Here is a 25,746-nt window from a genome sequence, read left to right as displayed (position 1 = left end):
CAATGATGGGCGTTTTCCACATGACAAAAGTTGTGTTGCAGTGTGCAGGAAGTTGTCTCAGTGAATGTGGCATAGACAATGCATTTATTGAGGCTCAAATCTTTGGAAGCAAAACTGTCCAGTCAGTATTGAGCGGAACTCATTTCGTTTGCTCGTTACAAGGTATGCTCATCATATCTGAGGCTATAGAAACATTGAGTTGAAATACTTTCTGGAACAAGAATAACAAATTAGGTTTTGCATATCTTATTTCAGAAGTGAACAAGGCACAGGGTGCATTTCATCCAAAAGACATATTGCAAAGCCAGGCAATGTTCAATGCACTCAGTTCAAAATTAGAAAACCTGAAAACCATGTTTGTAGATATTGAATGTTAAGAAAAATCAGAACTTTGCAAGTACTGGGGAAATGTTTTACACGTCATAGCTCAGGTAAAACTTTTGGTACTTGCTGATTGGAAAGGTGATTGGGAACTGCATGTGAAGACTGTGGAGTCACTGATTACTGTGTTTCATGAATTTGATTGCATTAACTACCTGAGATATGGGCCCTGGTATTTGGAAAGAGTGGAGAAGCTAGAGGTGGAAAAACAATACCTCTACAGAAAATTAATCCAAAAACGTTTTGTGGTGAAAGACAGATAGGGAAGTTTTAATGCTGTGGCTCCTGATATGAAACTGGAACAGACGATCTAGAGATCACAGAAAAGCTCCAGGGGAATTGCTGGTCAGACACGTAAAAGAGAATATGTTGCTCAATGTTTACCATGAAGTCCTTTCTATTTGCAATGTTTTCAGAGAGATTACAGATTCAAAATGAATGGACCATTGTAAAACTATTCCTCACCACAAACTTGTGGAAAAGAGAGGGGAACGTTTTAATAAACATGTTGACAGCCTTCTTCATTTCATGCAGCAGCAAGGAAACCCCTTTGAAGTGACTGAGCCTGTGCAACTACACAACTTTGTGACCAAACAATATGTGGATAACGACATAAAGATATGTCTACTAGATGTCCTGGAACATTGATTAAAACTAAATGCAAAACTAAAGCAGGAGAGATTTGTATTGAAAGAGAAAAAGATGTTTGATATAATCACTAAAGCTAAACTTCCACTCTTTAATTGCTATAGTAAGAGTTTTGTACAACCAGTCACTACAAAACAGGTTAGAAAAACACAACTTTCGCAAGCACATAGAGAGATGGATGTAGCAAAAAAAAGGGTTGAATTTACAAGGACATTATGTTGCATGACACTGCAGCCAAACTAGCGAAGCACAAACTTGTACAAGATTGCGAAAAAAAACTCTTACCTGAAGAATTTCAATTCAAAAAGGTACCCTCATTGAAAACTGCTGATGTTGTGGACTAAATGTCACAATTGCGAATGGTCAAGATTTCATCCATGCAAAACTTCGAAGAGATCTTTCACACTGTTCTACGATACTAAAGTTAGTGTGCACCTTGAAAGATCTGCACATTGTCTTTGACAGTTATCTTGAACTGTCTATCAAAGATTGTGAGTGAATCAGACGAATGTCTACAAATGTCTACAAGTGGAACAACTGACCTTGCCTGCATCAAAAATTCGACACCCATACCTGTGAAACTTGATAAATTCTGGTCATCAACATCGAACAAGACGAACTTGGAAACATTAACTCACCAAAACATTGCTGGTGCTTCAGTGAACTCTGAACTTCCGGTTATTGCAAGTGGAATGATTGTCAATGAGGAGTTGGTGCCTGCAGAGGGATATTCAAAAGGTATGGGCCATATTGTTCATGAACTTAATAGCAAATTGGAGGAAACTGTCCTTCGTGTTGTGCCACATGTTGAGCGGGCTGTTCAAAATGGTTCCAACAGAGTCATTGTACTGTCAAATGACACAGATGTTACTATTGTGATAATTAGATTTCTTGCAGTGGTCATAAGTCAAGGATTGTCAGAGTATTGTATACGTTATGGAACGGGCGAAAAAAGACACTTAAACCTGCTTCATATTCTGTACAAGAAACTTGATCCAGAGATGCCCAGTGTTCTAATCAAGGCACATATTCTTACAGGTGATGACAATAAAGGCAAAATTGGAACAAAATACAGAGCTTTAACTGCTGAATCTGTGAAGTTTCTAAAAGGATTTGTAGAGACAGAAGAAGAATGTGACTTTAAAGACGTAGAAAAATACCTTGTGTGTATGTCGAAAACGAGCTTTGACTACTGTCACACATTTGACGATCTTCAGTATATTAAGTTCTAGAGATCAGTCCCACTAAGTGACCTTTAATTGCCGTCATATTCTGTGCACGAACAAATTAATAGAGCGCTCTACTTGATCAAAAGATGTGTAAATGTTTTGGAGCATGCATATGTAGAGACAGATTTGTGTGAATTTGGTTGGGAAGATATTAGTGGGGTGCTAAAACATAAGAAATTTCCAAAGCCTCTATCCACAGAACTTACACTTACATGTACTTACAAAACCTGTGTTACAAAAGGATGTCCCTGTAGGTATGCTCTTCTCAAATGTTCAACATTCTCCAAATGTACCATGAGTGATTGCTGAAACAAATAAAGTGAACTATCAAAAATGTGTCTAAAACAGGAGTGATAAACATAATTTTTTCAAATTCAGATAATAAGCATTGTTTGGTGTATGCATAAAAGGAGTAAAAACCATTATTGTTTCATTTCTATATATGCCTCTTCTTCCTCTGTTATAGCCGCCATTTTGGAAAATGGCGGAAGGGTTGCTCTGAGGAGTTATTTTCTCTCTGTAAGACTACTTTACCCCCAAAACCTATGTTTTAACACCAAAATGAAGATATAGGTCTCATGCTTCCTGAAATATTACATCATTGGTGCAACACATCTGCCATTTTAAAAAATGTCACCCAGAAAAATTCGGCCCGGATCAGCAATGTCTACCCAAACTAAAATACTTCTCTAATGATCCAAAAACACAAATCAAAAATGAAAATCTCTGAATAACATTTTTTTACAGTGGTATGTCAGGGTGCTAAGATTAATTTGAGACATTAGACTTTCTTAGCTTTTTCACTGTAACCAACAATTGTCATTGCAATCCCCCACCAAGTGTCACTCTTGGCAGTTTTATAGAGCTGCTCTACTACAGATTCAACCTCGAATTTCAGCTTGTGCGGAACCTTTTTAAGTGTTCTGCCACTGACGTTACTCAGCCATGTGAATGAAGTGCTCATGTGCCCATGAGTATCCTGCAGGCCACTGGTTCAAATCGTTGCCGGGCCAGTTCAGCATTTAATTAGTTCAAGGGAGCCAGAATGAGAACCCCTGTGTAGGGTAATACCACCATTCACTTCCCAAACATTGCAAACTATAAAACGCTTAGCAGCATAGTTCTGTACTTGGTGGTTCACTGTCTATGCATGCTAAAAAGTGCACAGAACTCCAACAGGTCACCTTTTCTGGATCACATACTCTAAAGCCATCAATATATGAAGCAGTGGTTTAACCCAAGCAGCCTCGTTATCACTGATATGTCTCTGTGTGTTACAGCTCTAATAAAAGATTTGTATGGCATACAATACAAACTTCCTTTTTAGTAAATGTTTACTACTACCAAATGAATCAATTTTCTAAACCTTGATTAGTGAAAGATTGAGCAAACACTTGAGGGTCCAAAACAAAAAGGGAAGCTGAGGCTCTTTGTAGACTATACCATGTACACTAACTGTGGTGCAGCGAGTAATGGGAGGGCAGATAAAGCTCCTGGACCAAACTTTATACCTCTTTGTCTGCTTAAGTGAAACACGGCTGTGTGGGTTCCCACCCTGAATGACATCCTTAATGTGGTACTAGGAGTATTAAGCATCCAAATGACTGTAAAATGGCAATAAAGGTTTGAATATACAAATGGGTGAAAAGAATAACTCAACCAAGTACATTTCACTCTTGGTCCTGAGAGCAGCAGGAAAGGAGTATGGCATTCTACGACTTACTGTATGCAGGAGTGGATGAGTGAGAAACTAATACTGAAAGCTCCGCAGGCTGTAATTCACGGCCCTATGTTTGTTTGTAAAGCATCGCTGGGTCTTAGCCCGAGTCTTATTTACACCTTTCGTCAGTGAACAACAATTATATTTGATCAATCTGTGTGTGAATACCTCTATGTGTAGTAGGAGTCCTGATTTTAATATTTGCTGACAATCATCCCACTTTAGCCAAATGGATGAGTTAGAAAAGATTTAGTTGAGATATACAAATAATCCATATCAGCCGTTATTAATCTGCTGTATGCCATTCACAAGCTGATGTTTTCTGGTATAGTTTTATCATATGCAGGTGAACTCTGTGGCAACTGAAGCTGCTCTGTAATACACTTAATTTATTACATCGAATGACCTCTAGGGCTACTGACCTCATACTAATCAGATGTTATGCCTGGATTAAAATATATTTGATTAAAACACATAACCAAAGGTAGCTTGCAAACGGACAAATAAATACATAAGTAAGGGCCAGTTGTTCTAAATACAGGTAGCAAAAAACTGGTCCTAATTTGCGACCAGTATTTTTGCAGTCTATATAGATTTTTATTAAATGACTTATTGCTTAATAGTTGGTTTGTAAAATTATGATTCAGAGTTTGGTTGTAGTCAAACCTGCCTCATTAATTACAACTTACTCCAATTGGTGACCATCACAGGGATGATGACCTTCTAGGGTCAGCAGACCATCATGTCTTTAATCTCTTTTAAATAAAGGAAACGGCTCTGCCTTTAAAAAAAAATGTCAGTTTGACAGTTGCCAGTGGTCCTAAACCACAGCCAAATTTCCAACAAAATTGTTTTTGTACTTAAAAAGGGAAAGTTTCCTAAGGGTAGCTCTTCCTTATTTGTGGCGGGACCACCATCCCAACTAAGGAGACTGTACATTTCCCAGTGTTTTGCGATCATATTTTGGTTGCGTAATATTGATGCATCTCATTCTAAGTCAGTATTTGGAAGGGACGCCTACAATACACCTCTTCCAAATACTGAATTGGTATGGGGTCCTAATTTCATTTTAGGAGTTACAAACTCTGAAACAGAGTGTTTGTTACCATAAAAATGCTTTGTACATATGGCACTACATGTGAATATTAGCACAACTAGTTTTTAAACAATTTTCAGCACAATGCAAAATTTCAGTGAGTTATGACACCATCTGTTAATAATGGCATCAGCAAAATGAGCCTGTTGTCTTAGACTTTTACTAAATCTGAGGTAGAGTCTATCAAAACCAAGCATTGTTGACAGATGAGCAGTCATCTGCCCGAAATAAAGATTAGATTGTCAACCTATTAAAAGAATTTAAAAAAAGGCGAGAAGATGATGTCTAGTACTTATAGTGTGGCCTTATAACCTGGGGATCTGTACTCGAATCATGGTTGAGACGCCGTTCTGAAAATGCTATGATTATGGACAATTCATTTAATCTCCTTTTGTCTGAAATTATACATGCAAAAGTGTAGTGTGTAATTTTGCAACTGATGTACACATTTAGTGCTGCGTCTAATATGCCTCTCCTCCACTTCTGACGTTAATGTACAGTGCACCCTTGCTGTCTGGATAGCATTGAGCTATAAAAATATCATGACTTGTCACAGACGACAGGTGCCCTAGAGCAGCTGAATACATTCAGTAGCATCTTACGCACTGCACCAACAGTGCTTAGCGGCTTTGGGGCTTGAGCAGGCACTGCTGTTCAGGGCTAATGTAAGAGGGATTGCCACCTTGCGCCCCACACAGTTAATGATGGCAGCAGGAAGCTGCAGCCTGTGCCGCCCTGCCATGGCCAAGTCTGCTGTTCCCTGCAAAGGGATGAGGTAAAGGCCTTCTGGCCATGTTACTTGCATCCGCTCACCAAATTAAACTTGCCATTTTATATTGACTGGTGACCATGAACATTTATATGTATTGATTACGGATACAGAATGTAACTGCATTTGAGGAGTCTCCAAAAATTATTTGTGAAAGAAGTGTGCTGTTTCATATTTTTATTACATGGTGCTGCCACATTTTCCCCATCACAGTAAAACTTTAAAGGGAAGCCGAACTCTACTGTCACTAGGCAGACACAATGGGCCCTATTTTTAAAGAGGATAGATGTTGTCCTTCGTTCTCCTAGCACAGGCGGAATCCCTGCTGGTCAATTTATGAGCCGGTAAGTCCATCAATGAAGGCTTTTCATTTTCTTCTACATTGGGAAACTTTAAGCCACAAGACTCAACATCTTTTGGGCACTAATCCCTCTTCCATAGAAGAGCTTCTTACTTGGCATGATACCCTGCAAGACTGAATATTTCTTCAGGAACAGGACTGTTTGACAGCTAACTTACTGCAAGCACCAGGGGCAAACTTCATGCTTTTGTGCGAGATGGAAGAACCAGTTTAATTTGAGACCAAATGCCTTTAAGCCCTGGTCGTCCGGCCCTTCTAGTCTTCAAATGGGATGGTTTGTCAGCTAATTCAGAAATGCCTTTTATGAAGACCAGCAGAAGCACTCTAAGAAATCCTAAGTTGTTGCCTCTGTGGGCTGTTCCTATCACACAGAAGGGGCTGCATGTCAGTACCAACCACAGTGGTGCTAGGACAGGTGCTCTGCAACATTCTGGAAATTCAGAAAGCACTACGGGTGCGACCAAGGGCAACTAGTTGAGTCCAGGTAAGGTAAGGACAGAAGAGAAACCTTCTACAGCTGACTCACTCTGAGACTGAGAAGCAGCAAAATTAGACTGGTGCTTCCATCCAGGGATCTCACTTACTACGAACTCTAACAACCTCTGCTCCCACACAGATCATTCTCTTCACTTCAGAATAACTCACTGCCAGCAACGACTGGGAGAATCTAAGGCCTTTATTACAGCTTCAGCGGTCTTTTTGTAAGACCGCCACTGCTGGCGGTCAGCTGATCGCCATCTTAAGAGTCATTGGAGGACTTACGCCCATTTATGGACGGAACCCTGACTCCGAAGAGGCAGTTGCATCGCCAGCACCACCACAGCAGCAAGACTCCGTCCGCCGTATTACGAGCCCTAATCCGTCTTGGCTGAGTCTGGGTGGCGTGGTGGTGCTGGCGGTGCAAAACCGCCAGGACTCATCCCCATCCAGACAACCTCCTCGACGGAGAAGGTAAGTGATCGTCCAAAAGTGGGGGAAGTGTTGTGTGTGTGGTGTGTGCGTGTATGTGTGCGAATGTGGGTGCATGTGTGTAAGTCTGAGAGTGAGTGGGGGTGCATGTGTGCATATGCAGAGGGGGAGTGTGTAAATGTATGCGTGTGTAGATGGGGTGGGGGTGTGAATGATTGTGGATGGGGGATGTGGGGGTGTTTGTGGGTGTGTGTGTGCATGTATTTGTGTGAGTGAACGGGGAGAGCGGGTGAGTGTATGAATGCGGTGGAGGGGGAGGGAGGTGTGAATGTTTGTGGAGGGCGGGTGGGTATGTGTGAGTGGGCATGTGTGTATGTCAGTGTGAGTGCGGGTGTTTGGATGGATGTGTATGGTTGGGGGGGTGTTTGGAAGTGTGTGGAGGGATGGGGGGCTTGTAAGTGTGTGGACAGGTGGGGGGGTGCATGGAGTTGTGGTGACGTGTGTGCATGCCGGTGACAGGAATGGGGATTCCTGTCGCCGAGTGTGTTACTGCCAGGGTTTTCGTGGCGGGGTGACTGCCTCGGAAGGACTGGCAGTCTGTAGCCTTGTAATCCGGCCAGCAGGCTGAGGCCTGCCGCCGGGCTGGAGGTGCTCACCGCCGGCCGGGTCGGTGCAACCGCACCGGCGGACCAGGCGGCTTTGTGGAGGTTTGGCTTCTGCCAAACCCCACAACTTGTAATGTGGCGGTAAGACCGCCACAGTGGTCTGATGACCGTCAGCCTCGTAATGAGGGCCTAAGTCTGTGATGCACATTATGGATTCCATCTCCTAACCCTCACCTGCTTAAGAGCAGTTTGCTCCAGTAATCCATAAGGGAGAATTCACTGGGGGAAACCTGATCCAAGAGGTGCTTATCCTGCTGTTGCAGCCAGCAGCAACTTTTGCCTCCGGAACTCAAAACTGCTTTAACGTGAGCACCCACAGAGCACGTCTGAAGCTATGAAGCCTGCTTAAACAGCACCAATGACCTACTCTTTCTTGTGTGAAATGAACTTCAAACATTATCCTATACAGACCTAAATCTCTACTACACCCCGACTTATTGCTAGACGCGATATTTGATTCTGGTCTGTCTATCGAGACTTATAAAGCTAGTTAGGCCCTGATTACAGGTGCCCGTTGTCAGCTGCAATATTTAACCCCTATAACATATCACGATATAGGCTTAACCTGCCAAAATGTAAAGACGAGTGCATTTTTAATTGCAACTGCTATATACTGGATGTGATAAAAACAAATTCTGATATGTGCAGCAGCAGGAGTTACTGCACATATCCGTAATTAGCGACACATTCGTAATAATACTCTAAGAAGCCTTTTCTTTCTAAGATTTAGACTGTCCCCGTAATACATCATTAGAATATGCACCTCTAGAAACAGCTGTCTCCCCCATGAGTGCGGCCACTCTGCTTGAACTGTGCCAGAGCAACCATCCTGCTTAGGGTGACTGCTAGTGTCACCATGGCTGGAAGGGTCAATCCAGACGCATCGGTCTTTTTTGGGAGAACCGCCTTCCCCCAAACCAGACCCTGCTGCTTTGAGGTCCGTACACAAGATCATGAGGTCAAACCAGCAACCACCTCCCCCACCCCCTTCTGCTCTGTGGCTCATATTACATGTTATTCGCAAGAAATAATACCGAAAATGTTCATTTTCTCCAAAGTGTTGCTTTTAGAGGTGCCCTGTTGATGGGATTTCTGTGCTAATAAGTATCTGCGGTCCATCTGTTTTAGGTTCCATGCTAGTGTGAAGAGGGTATAATTAATAGAACACCCTGCGCGTCTTTCTTTCTGAGACATTATGGTCTGAACATTGTTGAACAATGCCTGTTTCTTTCTCCCCCATGGTCTCTCTTATCGGTGCGACTCTGCGCCAGCCAGATGTTTTGACTAAGTGTTGCTTGGTTTTAGGATGGCGGGGAGGTGTATTTCAGTGATGTCTACGCTAACCTTGAAATGTCGGATGAAATCAGGAAACACAAAGTCCTCTGGGGTATGTACCTACAGCATGTTTCTTTGGTAATTTATAGTGCCAGACACTACCAATAAAATGCAATGTGCATTCAGATCTGTGCGCTAGCTGTTTAGGCATTCAGAGCCTGGAATGTTTTTTGTAGTTTTAGGAAATAGCCACAGAATTATAAGTTATGTTTCAGAGTTCTAAACGTTCTCATTTCCTATGTACCATTACTTTGCTTTGAATCCGGCTGTTTTAAATTCTTATTCCATCAGGCACTAAGTGCCTCAATTGCCACAAGTCCTTCTGAGTCCTTTGCTCTCTAAGCCACAGTGAACTCAAGGTGTAGGGATTATTCACAGAAACATGTTCCTTTTGACCTTCGAATGCAAGTTACAAGTCTCGCAGCTCTCGCTTAAGACATCTTTAAAACTCCCAATAGTCTAGTCCATGTTCAACTCAGAGTATTTTACGCAATGGTATACGTAAAAGTCACAAAAGAGGGTATTGATCCGTATTGTTTTCTGGCTAAATATGAATCTAGCGCTGGCTGCCAACATGAAGCACACACAATAAAGGTCTCTGAGGATGTGTAATTCTCCTAAAGTGAGAGTTGTTTTGAGGTTTAGACTCATGTTCATTCTATGGCTGAGTATTGCTTTATCGCTCACTCTTCGAATTATGCATGTGCAAAGGTGCCTATTTAAATTTATTTGCCAATAAGGAGAGTGGGATTCAGGCAAAGCAGCATGGGAGGTTGAGGGATGAATGACGAAGCAACACGGGGAGTGCTGGGGGGAGCAAAAGCAATACAGGAAAGGGTATAGGAACAGTGGAGCAATATGTTGCGGTGGGTAGCAAACTAACACAGGAGTGTGCGGTGGTGATGTTGAAGCAACATAGAGGGGGTCGCAAAAGCAACAGTGGGAGAGGGCTGGAGGGGTTGTAAAAGCAACATGGAGGCATGGGCGGGTGAACAACGAGGAGAAGCACGCGGGTTAGGCCAGGGATAAGCAGTCAGGCAACATAGAGCAAAACGGAGTGCAGGGGAGGAGGTGTACACGAGGGAGACTGCTCGAAAACACATACAATCTAATGGAGTCTTTCACACAAAAGAAAACAAGCATTTGCAATGTAATGGGTCTTGCATTTGCTCAAGTTAGAGCTATTAGCGTTGCAAATTCCTAACTGGACTTTTCTTGCCACATAAAGTGAAAATGAAAAGTATAACAGTTGACATAAGCAAGACGATTCAAAGCGCCATGAGCAAGAAGGAGAGATGCAAAAGGAAAAAGAAGTTCTCTCACAGTCAAAGATATCAACAAACGTGCAATTATCCATGTAACAGGGTCGATGGCCAAGGCGGTAACCAAAGCGCCCCAAAGAGGCAAAGCATTTGCCAATGATAACAAAGGATTTTTGAAAAGCAAGCTCATGAACGAGTGATAGTGATTGCCGTGCAGTGGGCATGGTGAAAAGCCCACAGATAGATTACACCACGTCAGAGAACTTGCATGCTTGACCAAAAAATGGTGCCCAAGAAGCAAGCAGTCGAAGCAGCGATGCCTACCAAAGAGATTGAAAAGAGGCAGTGCTCAATTGGAGGGACAACTCAAGATTGAAATGCTGGGAAACAAATAAGGAGTAGGCAAATGGAATGATAAGAAAAGCCAACCACTGGGAAGCAGTGGGCAGGCGGCAAGCCCCTCTTCTTGGTAAGCCACAGTATTCCCCATAACAGACAGCGCCTGCACAGTTTAGTAAGTTTGACTAAAGAAACTCACACACTTTAGTAGACTGTATCTAAGGGACACTACTTACCAAGCTGTCTGTACCCTACTAAGACAAACCTGCCATCTGTCTCACTAGATGGCACTGCATATTGGCACCACATATCCATCGCACTGTATTCTTAGGATACTAACCCATTACACATAACTGTCTCATAGCAGCACTAGGCCATCACACTCCAGCCCAAGAGTGCTAATGCAGCAAAAAGCACAACATCATAGCAGTATTGAGCAATAAAGATGCACTGCATCATCTAGATACTAATCTACCAAAATACTTTCAATCCCACATCCAAAGGGCACAAAACCACCACAGTTTACCTAATCCTAGAGCTATCTGGGAATTCAGTGCAGTGAGAACTTAAGTGAATGCTGCAATATAAAGGTATCAAAATATGACAATGAAGGATAGCACCGGATATATTGCAATATGTTTTAAGAGAGATGTGATAGAAACATATAATGTGGCTGCACAAAAGAACACATAAATGTATTTTGTTTTACTCCTTTCATGCCTAAACATGCCTCAGAGGCCCTGTATATTGGCTTTAATTTCACCCTTGGTTACTCAGTGTGTTCTTTGCCTACCTCAGCCACTTTGAAAGATTGTTCTTTAGCCATACAACAGGTAAATATCGCTGAGAACAAGCAGGAAAAATTAAATAAAACATTTCACAGACACACTCTGAAACACAGCTGTTCTCAGACATGGCAAAAATGAAGTAAAGTAAATGTGAAGGCATGTCCTATTAATGATTTATCATCACACTATCCACAATACTTGATGTAATATTTACAAAGATATGAAACATTTTATGATTTATAAAACAAATTAGAGTATTAGTTGAAGGAATAGGAACCCTCTTCAAATAATAATACAGTCTTTGTCAGAGAGACCCACAAAAGTCAATAAATAACCCACTGGTATCATGGCACAAAGCAGCCAGACTTTACTTAGAGGCAATGTGTAAAGTATTTATGCAGTACTTAAATAAACAGTAATATAGTAAAAACGCAGAACAAGAAAACCTTCCAAATCAATTTAGAAAAATAGAGAATATTTTAATAAATGAAATGGCACAAAAACAAAACAAATCCTATAAGTAGAAGCAGAGATAGGAATTTTTGAAGCGCTAACCGTGAGTATCTGGTCACGTTAGACTGGGTCAGAGTGAAAAGTTAAGGTTGACCATGGTGGAGCGCAGGTTGGACACAGGGACCAGGTTCGTCCCAAGTGGAAAGTTTACTTTCTGAAGAAAAAGTGGTTGTCACCAAGTCATTAGCAGGTCATGCTGCAAACTGGATCTGAAGTGGGGCTCAGGGAGGCCTCAGCGTTGATCAGCTGCTGCTCAGCATCGGTCCCGTTGAAGCCCTCTGCATTGGGACTTAAAAACTTTTCTAGAATTCTGGTGGTCTTCAGCTGGGAAAATCAGCAAGCTGAGACTGACCAGCAGTTCGATGGCTGCGACTTCAGCGATGTCCCCAGTCTCTGTCAGTTTTCAAGGCAGAAAGTTGGGAAAAAGGCACACTTCCTCCTGTTTGGGAACAGGAGGAGTGCTCTCTAACACCATCCAAGGGCCCAAGGTCTAGAGGCGCCACTAAGGGGCTAAGACTTCCTTCAGCAAAGTTCAGCATTAAAGCGCAGGGCAGGTCCATTTGAAACTGGTCATTTGGACACTCACCTGGGCACCTACTCTGAAAGATGCTTCTGGAAGCTTTTTGTGTCCCTGTAGCTCAAACAAGAGGTCAGCCAACTGACGGTTGGAGTCACTTATGGGGTTCTGGCATCCGGGCAAGCAGGTCCAATCTTCCTTAAGGTTTTTTCAGGCAGCAGGGCAGTTATTTTTCTGATTCTTTACAGGTCCAGCGTTGTTCTGAGAAGAGGTCTGCGGGGTCCACTTTTATGCCCAGTGTTGGCCATGGGTGGAGGGCAAGCCTTTGTCCACCCTCTAAAGCAGTTATGCTCAGTTCCTCTCCTCCCACTCTCCCTGTGGTTTTGGAGAGAGCATGAATCAAGCTTCAAAAGGGAGGCAGGCCTAGTTGTGGGGTTCATCTGCCAGTAACAAGGTAGGCATCCTTTGAAGCTTAAGAAGGGGCTGTGTATAACCCCAGGCCAACCTGTCTAGGAAGGAGTCCCCCTACCCACAACAGTAATAGTGTAAACCAATGTTAACCTGTGGTAGAGCCAGCCTTTCCACAGTGAAAAAAAGCTTTGAGGGTTTTTCACTGCTAGGACATGTAAAACATTAAGGGGCCTATTTAAGAGCCCCTAGCGCCATTCTAAGGCCACATTAGGGTCAGCCAAAAAGGTTGCGCCATATTCACAAAGTGGCAAAATGCATGTATTGCGCCACTTTGTAACCCTTTGCGCTGCATTTTGCCCTTGTGAGGCATAAGGTATGCAAAGAGGGCGTTCCTCTGTTAGGGGGGCCGGGAAATGATGCAAGGAAACCTAACAGATTTTCTTGCTTCATTTTTTTCGGTACTTTTAACACCTGCTCAGAGCAGGCGTTTAAAGGGGGCATGCCATTGAATACAATCGACCCCGACGTACTCTGCAGGAGTAGCACCAAAAGTTTGGCGCTACTCCTGCAGAGTACATCTATAGTGTCAAAAAATGACACTCTGGCCCCCTACCCTGCGCCATGGTGTGCCGTATTTTAAATACGCCGCACCTCTGGTGACCTATGGGGGTGCTAAATGGCAGTTTTCTTTTCTTAAATATACCCCTAAATTTACATATCTCACTTGTTAAATACCATGCATCCTGTCCTATATGCATTTACAGCCTACCTAAGGCGTGATCTATTTGTATTAAAAAGGAAGGTTTAATCCTGTCAAAACATGTATTTTACCAGGTTGAAATGGCAGTTTCAAACTGCATACCCAAGACTGCAATGGTAGGCCTGGAGACCTGTTTTACTAGCTGGTGGCATAATGCCCACTAGTTGCGTTTAATTTGTAGGCCACAGACACAGGTAGTATCATATATCAGGGACTTAGAGGCAAATTAAATGTGCCAATCAGGAATATACTAATTTTAACAAGTTTGAGGGGAAGGACACATGCACTTTACTGCTGTTTAGCAGGGGTCAAATGCACATAGGCCTGTGGCCACCAAAAACTGGTTCAGCAACAGAAGTTAAAGATTTGGGGGAATACCACGAGGAAGGTGATCATTTGCAACATGATTAAAGTAAATATTCTGTGTGGGAGTACATATTTTGGGTAGATCAGTCATTGACCAACCACAGTAATAAGATAATCAAAAAACTCTAAATATTTACAACAAATGACTTCTGCAGAGATATCCTGTTTTTCTACTAGATTAGAAGACCTAGGCAGAGGTGAAATGAGAAAGTGAAACAGTTATAATCAAAGAAACACAAAACAAAACTGCTTTATTCCACATATTCATACTCTGCCTATCTTCTACTAAAGCCAGGTCTGTGGACTTTGTCATGGTGTGCTTTATTTCTGGTGACTTACAGTCTTTGCAGCCTCACTCAACATCCTTGATGCCTCATCCAGTATCCTTGATTCTGTTTTGTTACTTTTGCGGCTAGCTGTTTCTTGCTCCTAACTTTAGGCATCCTAATTTCACTTTTAGTAGGAGTGGATGTTGGGCAAATTGAAAGCAGTGTGCAGCTAGTCAAACAAATTTATGTACCTTTATGTAGTAGCCAATGCTTGTGCTTAGCCTCATCAGCCTATGTTGTGTTGCCTCTGTTAGTGGAGGCAACAAACAATAAGCCTGAGAAAGGCTTCTGGCAACTCCCATCTCCAGCATTCAATGAAGACATCACATGAATCTTCAACTCTGGTTAACACTAAAATATTCTGCACAAAAGCACACATACAAACTCCTGTAATACACATTACATATAGAATTATACATTGGTAAAAAATAATAATGTGGATGTTTTCCAACTCCAGGTTCTGAGTGACATCAAATAGACAACGAGTGCCATGTCACTCAGATCTCCAAGTTGAAAAACACGTGTGTTATTCACTGTTTCCCATCTATATTTTTATGCTATGTGTTACCCACCCACACCATTTGCCTCTGCGAACCCCAAGATGAGACATCCACAAAATTCACTTTTTACCCATCTATAATTTTATGTTGTGTGGCCCCCAAAATCATTTGCCTCGGTTTTAAAATGATACGCAGAGGAGTCAGTTGACGAGCCATACATAGCATGGCCTCTCCTGCCTGTCCCATAAATACCAGGCCTCCTTCCTCCCACTCCGTCCACTCTCCGTACTTTCTTTCCCTCAACTCCAGTGGCTGTGCTCACTAGTCTGCAGCGCTGCTTTGACAGGCTGTCGGAGACTTCTGTTATCACTGTTGCTACATCATAGCAGTGGCAGGACCGTGTGAACCTAAAGCACTACAGGCTATGAACAAGTGTCTACAGGTTAGGCAACATGTATTAGAAATGAAATGAAGAGAGTAATTATTCATATGAGAAAGAACTGTAGAAAGACACTGATAAATTATAGGGGAGCTAGTGAGAGGTGATGGAAAAGAAATGCATGTCAGTAATGAAGAGACAGTGAAGGCCAAATGAGAAAACGATGGTAGTGAGTGATGTAGTGCAAAATGCGAAAAAGAAGTGGACCAAGACAAGAGCCTTCAGGGACACCAACCATAGGATAATGAGAAAGCTTGGAGATACCAGCTCAAGATACAAAGTAGACTAGTTGAGTTTAGTAAAAAGAAATCTTGTTAACACAGAACCTGAATCACCAAGAAAAGAATACTGGTGTTTTTGAAAGGTTCAACTGTGAAAAATAACAGAGCATGATGAAACAAAAAACAGAATGGGTTGGTTGGTGTAATGAGAAAGCCAGTAAGACCATCATTTGGGACGGCCATGATATTAGCTCTTGGAAATCTCCAGAGACATTCACAGTAAGGCATAGGAAAGAAGAGGAGATGATAGATTAGTGATGGAAATAGGAATGTTGAAGAAGGATTATGATGGGAGAAGGAGTCCCTAAGAATATGGCTTTCTGAAATAAACAAGCATTGGTCTTGCCTTTGGGACCTGCTGCCTTTGCCAATTGATTTGGTGGTGCTTTACAGCATCGGGATGCTTTGCAGTGTAGCCCATGTTCTCCATTCCAAAACAATATACCTATTGCGCTTACATTACCACTGTGTAGGTACAGGCTGGCCATTGGTCTAGGAAGCTGTACGCCACCTCTACTATCCGATCATGTGCTAGAATGCTGAGCCTGTGTTTGAGTTGTCTGAGAGACTCAACCCAAAGTTAAAGCAAGAAGAAGGATCTAAATCAGGGTGATTTAACGTGGAGAACAGATAAGGGCTGAAATAATGGACAAGTGAAAACATTGTGACATTAATGATGTTTACCTTGTGGTAAGACAGAGTCATTGGAGGAGTGGATAGCCCACAGCGTACAGTGGTTAGCTCAAGAGATTAGTTCTATACAAGTTATTTTAGCTTCTTAAGTTTTTTCAACATGTTTACATAAGGTTACCACCCAAGGTTAGGCTTGGGGTAATAAGGAGAGGAAAATGAGGGACATAATGAAGTTGTTCAAGAAAGTCTAAGGACAATATTGTTGTTAAAATATTGACCTGCAAAAATATTGCATCCTTTTTACTTTTACTTTATATAACTTTATTCAGAAATCGAAAATATCAATAAAAATACATACAAACACACGTTAAAAGCATAAGAGTTGTTAAAATACAATAGTGTCAATAATTAAAACAGAAACCCAAGTCTAAAAGAACATGCACGTACCAATCAGTTCCTTATAAATTGAATCCTTTCAAATTAATCAATGTTCATTGAATAGTGTGCATGCACCGTAGCACATATAAATGCCCCAACATGAGCAATCACCTCTTCATCAACGAACTGTAAAGGAGCATGCAATGTGGCCCTAAAATTTCTAATATCACGTCTCTTTAGTAAAGGAATCAAAAAAGCCCTAGAGTACATGGAGTAGTAATCACAGCAAAATGTAAAGTGTGCTATAGGTTGTCCTGACCTTTCATCACAGGGGCAAGGTCTGGAATCTAGGTCGGCATTATAGCCGAGTGGGAAGCATAACAAATAGTTAACCGTGCCGGCCCTGTGGAGAAACAGCAGCCCCTGCTCCCATCGGCTCATGGCTCCACTCATACACGGCCGGGAGACTGTTATAAAATCCATGTAAGCTTCCATACCGGGCTTCTTCCTCTCATTAATCAACCTTTCAGACTTCACCAAATTTAGCAGAGCCAGCTGCAGCTGTTTTTTATTAATACAGTGATTGCATTCGGGATCAGCCTGCCTTACACAAGCTCAGTTTTACCTGGATAGCCAAGAAATCTCAATTCCTTTATCACAGTTAAGAAAATCCCTAATGATTTCTCTTGAGAAACCAGCTCCTACGATTTACCATACTGACAGCCACAGCAATGGAGGGCGAATTCTAATATAGTCTTCAATGTATAGAATGCTCACTTCCCTATGACAAATCAAATAGGGAGCGGAAATGGAGGGAATCCTCCTACAGAACCTATTCTCTTCATTTTGAATTGTGGCACAGTTCTGGATCCCCCACTCCCCTGCTCCATAGATCACTGCAGGTAGGCACTGCCATTTCTAATAAGGGAATGAGTGCACCGCCGCCTCTCGGCTGCAGTAAACTAAACAAGCCACTAGTAGTCTTAGTTAATGAAACTGTGCGGCGCCCGAGAACCAGTATCAGCGAAAATGACTTCTAAAGAAGGGAAGGTACTGGTAGATTTCAGGCTGCTACTACCAACTGCCACAGACAGCAGAGAGGCGATATTTCCGCTGACTGCAAGCCATAATAAAAGACTTATTAAGAAGTGCTTGTAAGTCTAAGTCAGCTATAACTTTAACAAACCCAAAGATTAAAAGGTGCAACGCTCTAGGAGTTCATGCCATTAGGAGCATCAACCGCATATAGGAGTGAGGGCAGTAGAGAGCTGGTAATTCTTGCGACATATAGGGTTTGGTTCTTTAAAAAAAGGGTGTCAATTATTAATATTTCAAATAAATAAAACTGGGGCGAAAGCACAACCTTGCCTTACGCCTCAGAAAACCCCTATACAGTGGTGGCCGGCAGCTTTAGGAGGGAGGGGGCGGGAGGTGAAGCACACACACACCCCCACACACCCCCACACTCATTCTTTCACACACAGACACGCACGTACATCCATTAACAACACTCATACCATTCAAACATGCACGCACGCACCAAACATTCATTTTAAAACATCACACACACTCATTCTTTCACGCACGCACGCACATCCATTAACACTCATAACATTCAAACATACACGCATGCACCAAACATTCATTTTAAAAGATCACACACACTCATTCTTTCACTCACACACACACACGCACATCCATTAACAACACTCAAACATGCAGGCGCGCCCCAAACATTCAATTTAAAACATCACACACATACACACACACACACACCACACACACACACACACACGCACACACACTTACCTTCAACCTCCAGGTCCCAGAAGGGTTGGGACTGCTAGGGTCAGCCAATGAGGGAAGGCAGCAGTCCCAGCCTCGTCACAGAGTAGGATGGGGTCAGTGAGACTGCTGACCCCACCCCACTCTGTGATGAAGTGGCACTGAGTGACACTCGTCCTGGGCACTTCAGGGCTTAAACCTGAAGCGCCCAGGGCAAGTGTCAATGGGTGACACTTTCCTCGTCACCCAGGGGAGGGCCTCAAGGCACCTTTGCTGAGCCGAGGAGGTCACGCCCATAGGAGCTGTGATCTCCTCAGCCCAGCAAAGTTCCGCTCAGGCAGCCAGGAGTCTGTGCAAATCGTGCCTGTCTCACTCCTGGCTGTCTGAGCTGAAAATTAAGAGTGTCAGGCTGGCCTTTGTTCAGCCTGACAGACAATCTTCATGAGGGGCAAAAGGTGGGGGGCATGGCTAATCGTGGGCTTTATCTGATTCAGGCACTTCAAGTCCCGAACCGCCACCCAGACTTGCTTACTATTCTTTCTAGCTGCTGCCAAAGCCAAGGAATCCCACTGAGGCTGAAGCACTACCGTCTTCCTGTTTTAATCACCTGTTTATAAACCATACGGTGATAGGCCACCACTTAGGTTGGTAGTCAGTGCATCCCGCAGTGAACGGTTGGCCACTGTGCACTCATGATAGAACCACCTAGGGTTAGCAGCTGAACAACAAGGGGGATGCGGTAACTTAGCTCTAATATTCTCGCATAATTTAATGAAAGCCGTCATAACCTCACAACCAGTGGTTTTCTCGGTCAGACTGATCTCTACCAAGTTAGGATTTTCCACTGGGGTGTTGTGAAAGAGTCGGCTAGAGTCCACCACCCTTAAAAGTCCATCATTGGATGGTTGAATATTCCTAGTGCCACATTACAGTCTGAATTGAGGCCCCATGGGCAATAAAAAGGTGGCCTCAATTGGGTTATGATCCCCAAAATCAGAAGAGACTGTCCTCCAGCAGAGTAATAAAATCTTTAAATTGGCTGATATAAAAAAAAAATCCATGGTAGAGGGACCACCACAACCCCTAAAGGTTGTTAGCATGGGCTCGGCACCCAGGGCAACGTACATAATGTTATCAAAATCTTATGAAGCTAGGTACCCCTGCAATTCCATCCCCATGTATTTACCTCAGACAGAGTGTCAGGGGTCAAAACCTGAGCTGTGAGGCTGCGTACAAGCTTATAATTAATTCAGAGCTTCGCGTTGAAATACCTAGCTAAGCAATAGCCTACCTGTTTCCTTTCCTGCGCGACTCTACTTTGCAAACAAAAATCAAATAAGCTAGAAAATTTGGTATTCGGGCTGTTACTGAAACTATTATTGTAAAAGTTAATTAAATACAAAGTGACACCCCTTTTATAAGTCACCACCTAAAAATCCTGGCTTCTGGTTACAATAACTTTGGAACATCCACCTGCGAAAATATTCACCTATATTGCTAACCCCCCGAGGCTCGCCCAGATCTTGATGGAGATGCGGGGATACAATATCTTTCAAAACTTTCAAAACCATCCAAAAACAGATCTTGCATTGCCCAAGTTTCCTGAAGTATGAGAATATTATATTGCTTAGCAAAAGTGACCCAATTCGGCACCGTAATTTTTGAGGAGAGACTGGCCACATTCCAGCTCAGTATCCTCAATGAGGGCTCACTCTGGGCTGTGGATTTCCCGAGCTCTATGGTTATGCCGGGTAGGATGTACAGGCCACTAGGGAGGGTGAGGGAACTATGTTATCCCCAACACAGTGTGTCAGTCATCCCTGCTCCTTAAGATTGCTTAGGGCAGAGAACCTATTATAAGAGACAAATTTAGAAAGTATGATATAGTTATGGAGGCAACTCATGTATTCAGTCAGCAACGTAGGTTTATAAGAGTACCCTAGGAGAAGAGCTCAGATGCTAGTTTCTTTACCCCCCACACCTCCTGTGAGTGCAACAGCGATTTAACACTAGAAGGTCTTCGAAAGTTCACAACAACACAGTCCCCCTCAATATCTTTTTTTTGAACCTCCAACATACCCCACTCTGCGTGCCATTATGATCTCATTCAAACTACCTACGCTAAACTGTTTGTGCTTATTAAGCCAATCCACACACTTGTTGCGTAGGTCCGACCACAATTCATTCTGGGGGGCCTTGGGAGCACTATGACATACGGGCACAAGGCCAGGGGTAAATCCAGGCAGTCTTTATTTGAATTTCAAGGGTACCAAAGTTCAACTGCTCCAATGTGCCATCCTCCACTGCCCCTGCGGACAACGCAGCCTCCGTGGCAGTCTCTGTAGAAGTGCACGACATCGGATCGACTACTGGTGGCAAGAGAGATCTTGGGATGTTGTTTGGAGGCCCGTATTGGGAGGCTTTGTTGTAACCATTCGTGGTGAGGGGCTCGCCCCTTTTACTTGTGTCAGAATTATTAAGCACTGGTGGCATAAACACACATTTCTATAAGTTAGACACCTTAGTGAGGATGTCGCTGATGCTGCTTTCCATCCATATACGTAATTCTTTTATTGGAGACAACTTACCCTAGAGAATGTCACTGAGGTCCACTCGAACACAATCAGAAACATCAGAAAAAGGTGAGTTCATGACCACAAAGTCTGAGAGCTCAGCCTGTGTCGGCTCATTACTGCATGGCTTAAGACGCCAGGAATATAGCTGTCACTGGTGTTTAGTAGACGATTCACTGGCCCCCATCTGTGCTTTACATTATATTTTTTCTTTTTTACTGCCGGTTCTAATTCTGTTGCAGTTCTAAAGGGCTGCCAATGGGACTTAAAGAAATGGTGGCCGCTCCTGTGCCATCACTAACCAGATCCACGGCGACTGCGGGAGCCTCTGTGCGGCCCGGGAGGTCTGAGAAACTTGAACTTACATAGGGACTGTTAGATATAATGTTCTCGCAGGTGGATTCCCTGTTGGGGCAGCATTCCATAGATAGTCTCCACTCAGTCAAGGTTATCTCCTTTGAGATAATTCCCACAGCTGGTTCCAGCATATCGTCTATGGTGGTGCTAGGACGAGATGTTACGACCATCCTAGCAAGGGCCTTGCCCACCTTGGGTTTACCCATTAAGTCAAAACAGCCACCACGGGACGCTTACCTCCAAGGAGCAGGAAAACTTAATCACTAGGCCGGACAAGAGAGGCTCACCTGGACCAAAGAGAGTCATCCCAGGTGCAGAAGGGCCCGCTTTTGGCCTGGTCTTCGCCCGGGCCCAGCCTGGGAGTGTCCTGCATGCCTCCCACACTGCGGGGTCCTGCCTGCACTTTATTAGCGCCTCTGGGAGCTTAAATGACATTGCAGCCAAGGGTAATCCTTGGAGTTGCAATCCGGGCTTCCAGGTGGTAGTTCAGCATGTCCCACGTCACCGGCTCCTGCCTGCACTTTAATATCGCCTCCAGGCACTTGAATGGCGTGGCAGCCAAGGGCAGTCCGGGCCCCCAGGCGGTAGTCCAGCGTGTCCTGCGCCACGGGCTCCTGCTAGCACTTAAATAGCGTTTCTAGGCACTTGAATGATGTGCCAGCAAGGGCAGTCCCAGGAGTTGCAGTCGGGTCCTCAGGCCGTACTTTAGCACATGCCATGAGCTCCTGCCTGCACTTTAATAGCGTCTCTGGGCTCTTGAATGACGTGGCAGTCAAGGGCAGTCTTGGAAGTTGCGGGCCCCCATGCGGTAGTTCAGTGCATCCATTAAATCGACTACTGCAATATTAGCAAGGTAAATGTGTATGGTTAAACATGGTCAATACTTACATTGACGATCTAGTAGTTCTCAATATAGTGGATGCAATATTGAATGCAATATTACTCGAGTTCAATATTTGTACCATGATAGTGTGATACACAACTAAGAAGAGGTTATTATTAAAATAAAAGTCAAGAGATACAACCATATGAATTCTAGGTAGGGAAGCCAAAATAAATTAAGACAAAGTGGAGATATTTGAGGAACACAGAACAAGAGATTAATCATATGATTGGGAGTGGGTAGTGATGTTCTTACAGAAGATTAAATGATGTAGGGAGCAGATGTAACAGAAGAGGAAAGACAAAGGGAAGACTGAAGATATGGTAAAGTTTGATAAACGTCTGAACAAGCGGTATGAATCAAGAACAGAAATGAAGGCGGGTTGATGAAGGAATAGAGTGCAAGTGAAGGTTAAAGTTGCCAAGAAGAAATATGGGAAAACGATTTTTAATTACAGAATTTAATAGCTAAATATCCCTTCAGACCTACAACAGATGACCTGAAACACAGAATACGATTAAGAAAGAGAGATTCAAGTAGCAAAGGATATTGCATGAAATTGAAATGTAGAGACGGACGTAAAGGGCATAGATAAGAATCCAAGAAAGGTAGAATAAAATGTCTGTGCTCCACAAATTGTAGTGGGACTAGTTGGTGGAATAGAGAACAGTAGTAGGTATAATGTTGAATGGACCAGACTTAATTTGTGAAGACCGTAGCATTCCTCTAAACAAAGTTACGAGATAAATGCTGTTTTAATGCACACAGACTTTGTAAAGAAAAACTGATAGAGAATCAAAAATGATGAAGACATGGAACAATAAATACGATTGTCAAACAAGACAAATATGATGATATAATGAACAAGAGGAGACATAGGGCTTCAGAAGAACAATAAGGCTAAACATTGTTGATGATATTGAACGGGAGAGCAGGCATAGTCTGTGTTATGAACTGATGGTCAGTGGTGTCCTGTGGGTGGAGGTTTCTGGCATTTCCAGACAAGTAGCATCCGGGCCCCTGTTATCCTCTGCCCTGGACCTCGGTGAGTGGTAACAAGGGAGGTTATTTATAACTATTCATTATTGTGAAGGTGACGTGCACCCGACCAGTCCAAGGTGAGTAGGCCTGTGCACATGGAGCCTGGTGAGTGGGGAAACAAGCAGAGTCCGTGCATCCAGGCAGAGTTGCATTGGAACAAGGTAATGAAGCTAAATTAGGGCAAACTGTCCAAAAAGAGTATAAGAATTCAAGTTCAAGACCCAAATGGTAAGCTGACTGCAGTCCTAACTTTTAAAACCCTCTCTCCATGGATATGCTTGGTATCCTCGCGTTGCCAAGGCTTGTGTCCATGCTCAGATGGAGCTGGTGCCAAGTGCAATCAGAGACTGTCTGCGGAGTGGCATTTGCAGCAAGTGAATGCAGCAGCCAGTCAATGAAACAGACAAGCTGAAGAAATGGCCACGCAGGATGAAGATGCAATCATGGTTCCAGAGTCTGTGATGGTAACCCCCTAGCCCCCTCCAATTCCGACATTTAAAATTCCTTGCTTCCATGGTCAAACTGCTCTCTTCAACTCTGTCAAGTCAGTGCGCATCTGCAGTTGAAGGTGGTTAAGAGATGTGGAGCATGTGACGTGGTCTGATCATCCTGGCAGCTTGTACTATAGAGCAGGGACTGGGGGGCAGCAAGTTAAAGTGTTCAGGTAGGATGTGGTGTAGTTAAAATACAGGATACAGTTTGGTTAAAACGAGTCAATAACCATACTTGAGACAGCTGCAGCCTTTTTGTTTGCAGTTTTACACAACGCAACTTGATCCAAAGGAATCGGCGCACTTTACATAAGCACCTGTTACATTACACAAGGTCACATTTTTTTAGGCACAGGGAGATTAGGTGATTTGTACAGAATCACAGAATATAGAGTCGATGCCGAGACACAAACTGGTTCCAAAGTTCCAAGGTCTCAGCTCTTGGTGTAATGCCACACCATCTCCCCTTTATGTGCAAACCTACCCTTTGTGGCCATGTGATGCCGTAACTGATGGCGCAGGATGTCAGGGAAATAACATGGTGCTTCCATGAATGAACGTGGAGCTTCTTGTAAGTCAGCATATGCTCTTACGCCGCTGGCAGGAGGGAGGAGTAGTGCTGGAACAAGAGGGATTCAAGCTATGTACACTGATTAGAGAATGTGAGAAAATAACGGTCCATTTTTGAAGCATGAAAGCTAAAACTGTGGTAGAAAAATGAAACTAAGAAAGCAAATCCAACTACACTGATTTCCTTCAGCCAATTTAGCTAGCACAATAAAATGTGTCTGTTATGACCAAATAAATAGTCTAACCCTACTCTGTGAGATTACTGCGTATAACTTTTGGTCTTCTCTGGTTTAGGAGAGTGTCTTGGTGGAGCCTTATGGTGGAAGGACCTGTTCATTATTGCAGAGGAGGTTGGATTCTACCCTCCGCGACTGGTCACCGCAAGTGAAATAACTGTGAACAACGAGAACCTCGAACAAGTTGTTGGTAAGTCTTATAGGGAAGAAGAGAAAGTCGTTGGAGGGAAAGACCAGCATCTCAATGAAAATGCAGTTGTGTGACGATTGTATTGAAACATCTGGTAGCGTGCAAGATATGTCAGTGCACGAGGAACACTGATTGTCCTTGCATTTTCAGTCCTGCTCTCTTCTGTGGTCTTAAGGCTATCTGAAAGCGGTTCTCTAATACCCTGGAATGCAGTTCTTTGCCATCTGTTTACTCTGGTTTTATCTTTTCCTTGACGCATATCACATTTTCCTTGATAGTCCGTGTCTGTGGAATAATTGCAAGTTCCAAATGATGTTGTTAAGTGCATTCCACTGGAAGAAATTTCTACATTAACTCGCTAAGGACTTTTCTGAAGGCCACTGTGAAGGACGCTGGCTTATGTGATACTTCTCAAGGATAGATGCTTACACATCACTCCCCCTAAACACTAGAAATGAAACCACTTTATTTGTATCATGTTAAGACATACAACACATGGAGCCTCATTTACGAGGAAGTGGTGCAGCGTTGCGTCACTTCAGAAGCGCAGAGATGTGCAATATTTACGAAAATATGGCTCACCCTTGTGTTAGCGCAGGCACTAAAATTAGCTGCCTAGCACCATAGTGCAAGGGCGCCTGCATTGCAGGGAATGATTGTTTATGTCACGGAAGGGAGACCTTCCTGCACGTAAACAATCATTATTGGAGTTTTGCTTTCAGTGAAAAAGAAAAAACGAGGAGAATTAAAAGTATTTCTCCTTGTTGCGCCATGCTAACCCCACCTCTGGGGTGGCATTAGTTCTTGGCGCTGCCTTAGCTTTATGATTCCTCGTAAATCTGAGGCAGAGTCAAAATGCAATGGGTGTTGCAGTGGAACGCTCACTTCAACACCCATTGCACTCCCCTTTCACGCTAAGTGATGTGTGTGAAGGAGCCTTATATACAAGGCAGCGTTAAGCCACAAACAGTTGCTTAACGCCGCCTTGTAA

The 25,746-nt window shown here is 43.2% G+C and overlaps 1 protein-coding gene across 2 annotated transcripts in view; it reads left to right on the top strand.

Annotated features, from left to right (window-relative positions):
- Window positions 1-25,746, top strand: part of AS3MT (arsenite methyltransferase) — a 383,350-nt gene that overhangs the window by 116,186 nt on the left and 241,418 nt on the right. For both annotated transcript variants that reach the window (XM_069239493.1, XM_069239492.1), the window contains exons 7-8: window positions 9,084-9,165; window positions 24,624-24,755. In XM_069239493.1, coding sequence (XP_069095594.1) covers window positions 9,084-9,165; window positions 24,624-24,755 — 214 coding nt within the window. The remainder of the gene's footprint in view (window positions 1-9,083; window positions 9,166-24,623; window positions 24,756-25,746) is intronic.

The sequence above is a fragment of the Pleurodeles waltl genome, chromosome 6, assembly GCF_031143425.1.
Source record: "Pleurodeles waltl isolate 20211129_DDA chromosome 6, aPleWal1.hap1.20221129, whole genome shotgun sequence".
Taxonomy (NCBI): Eukaryota; Metazoa; Chordata; class Amphibia; order Caudata; family Salamandridae; genus Pleurodeles; species Pleurodeles waltl.
This window is presented reverse-complemented; position numbering and strand designations above follow the sequence as displayed.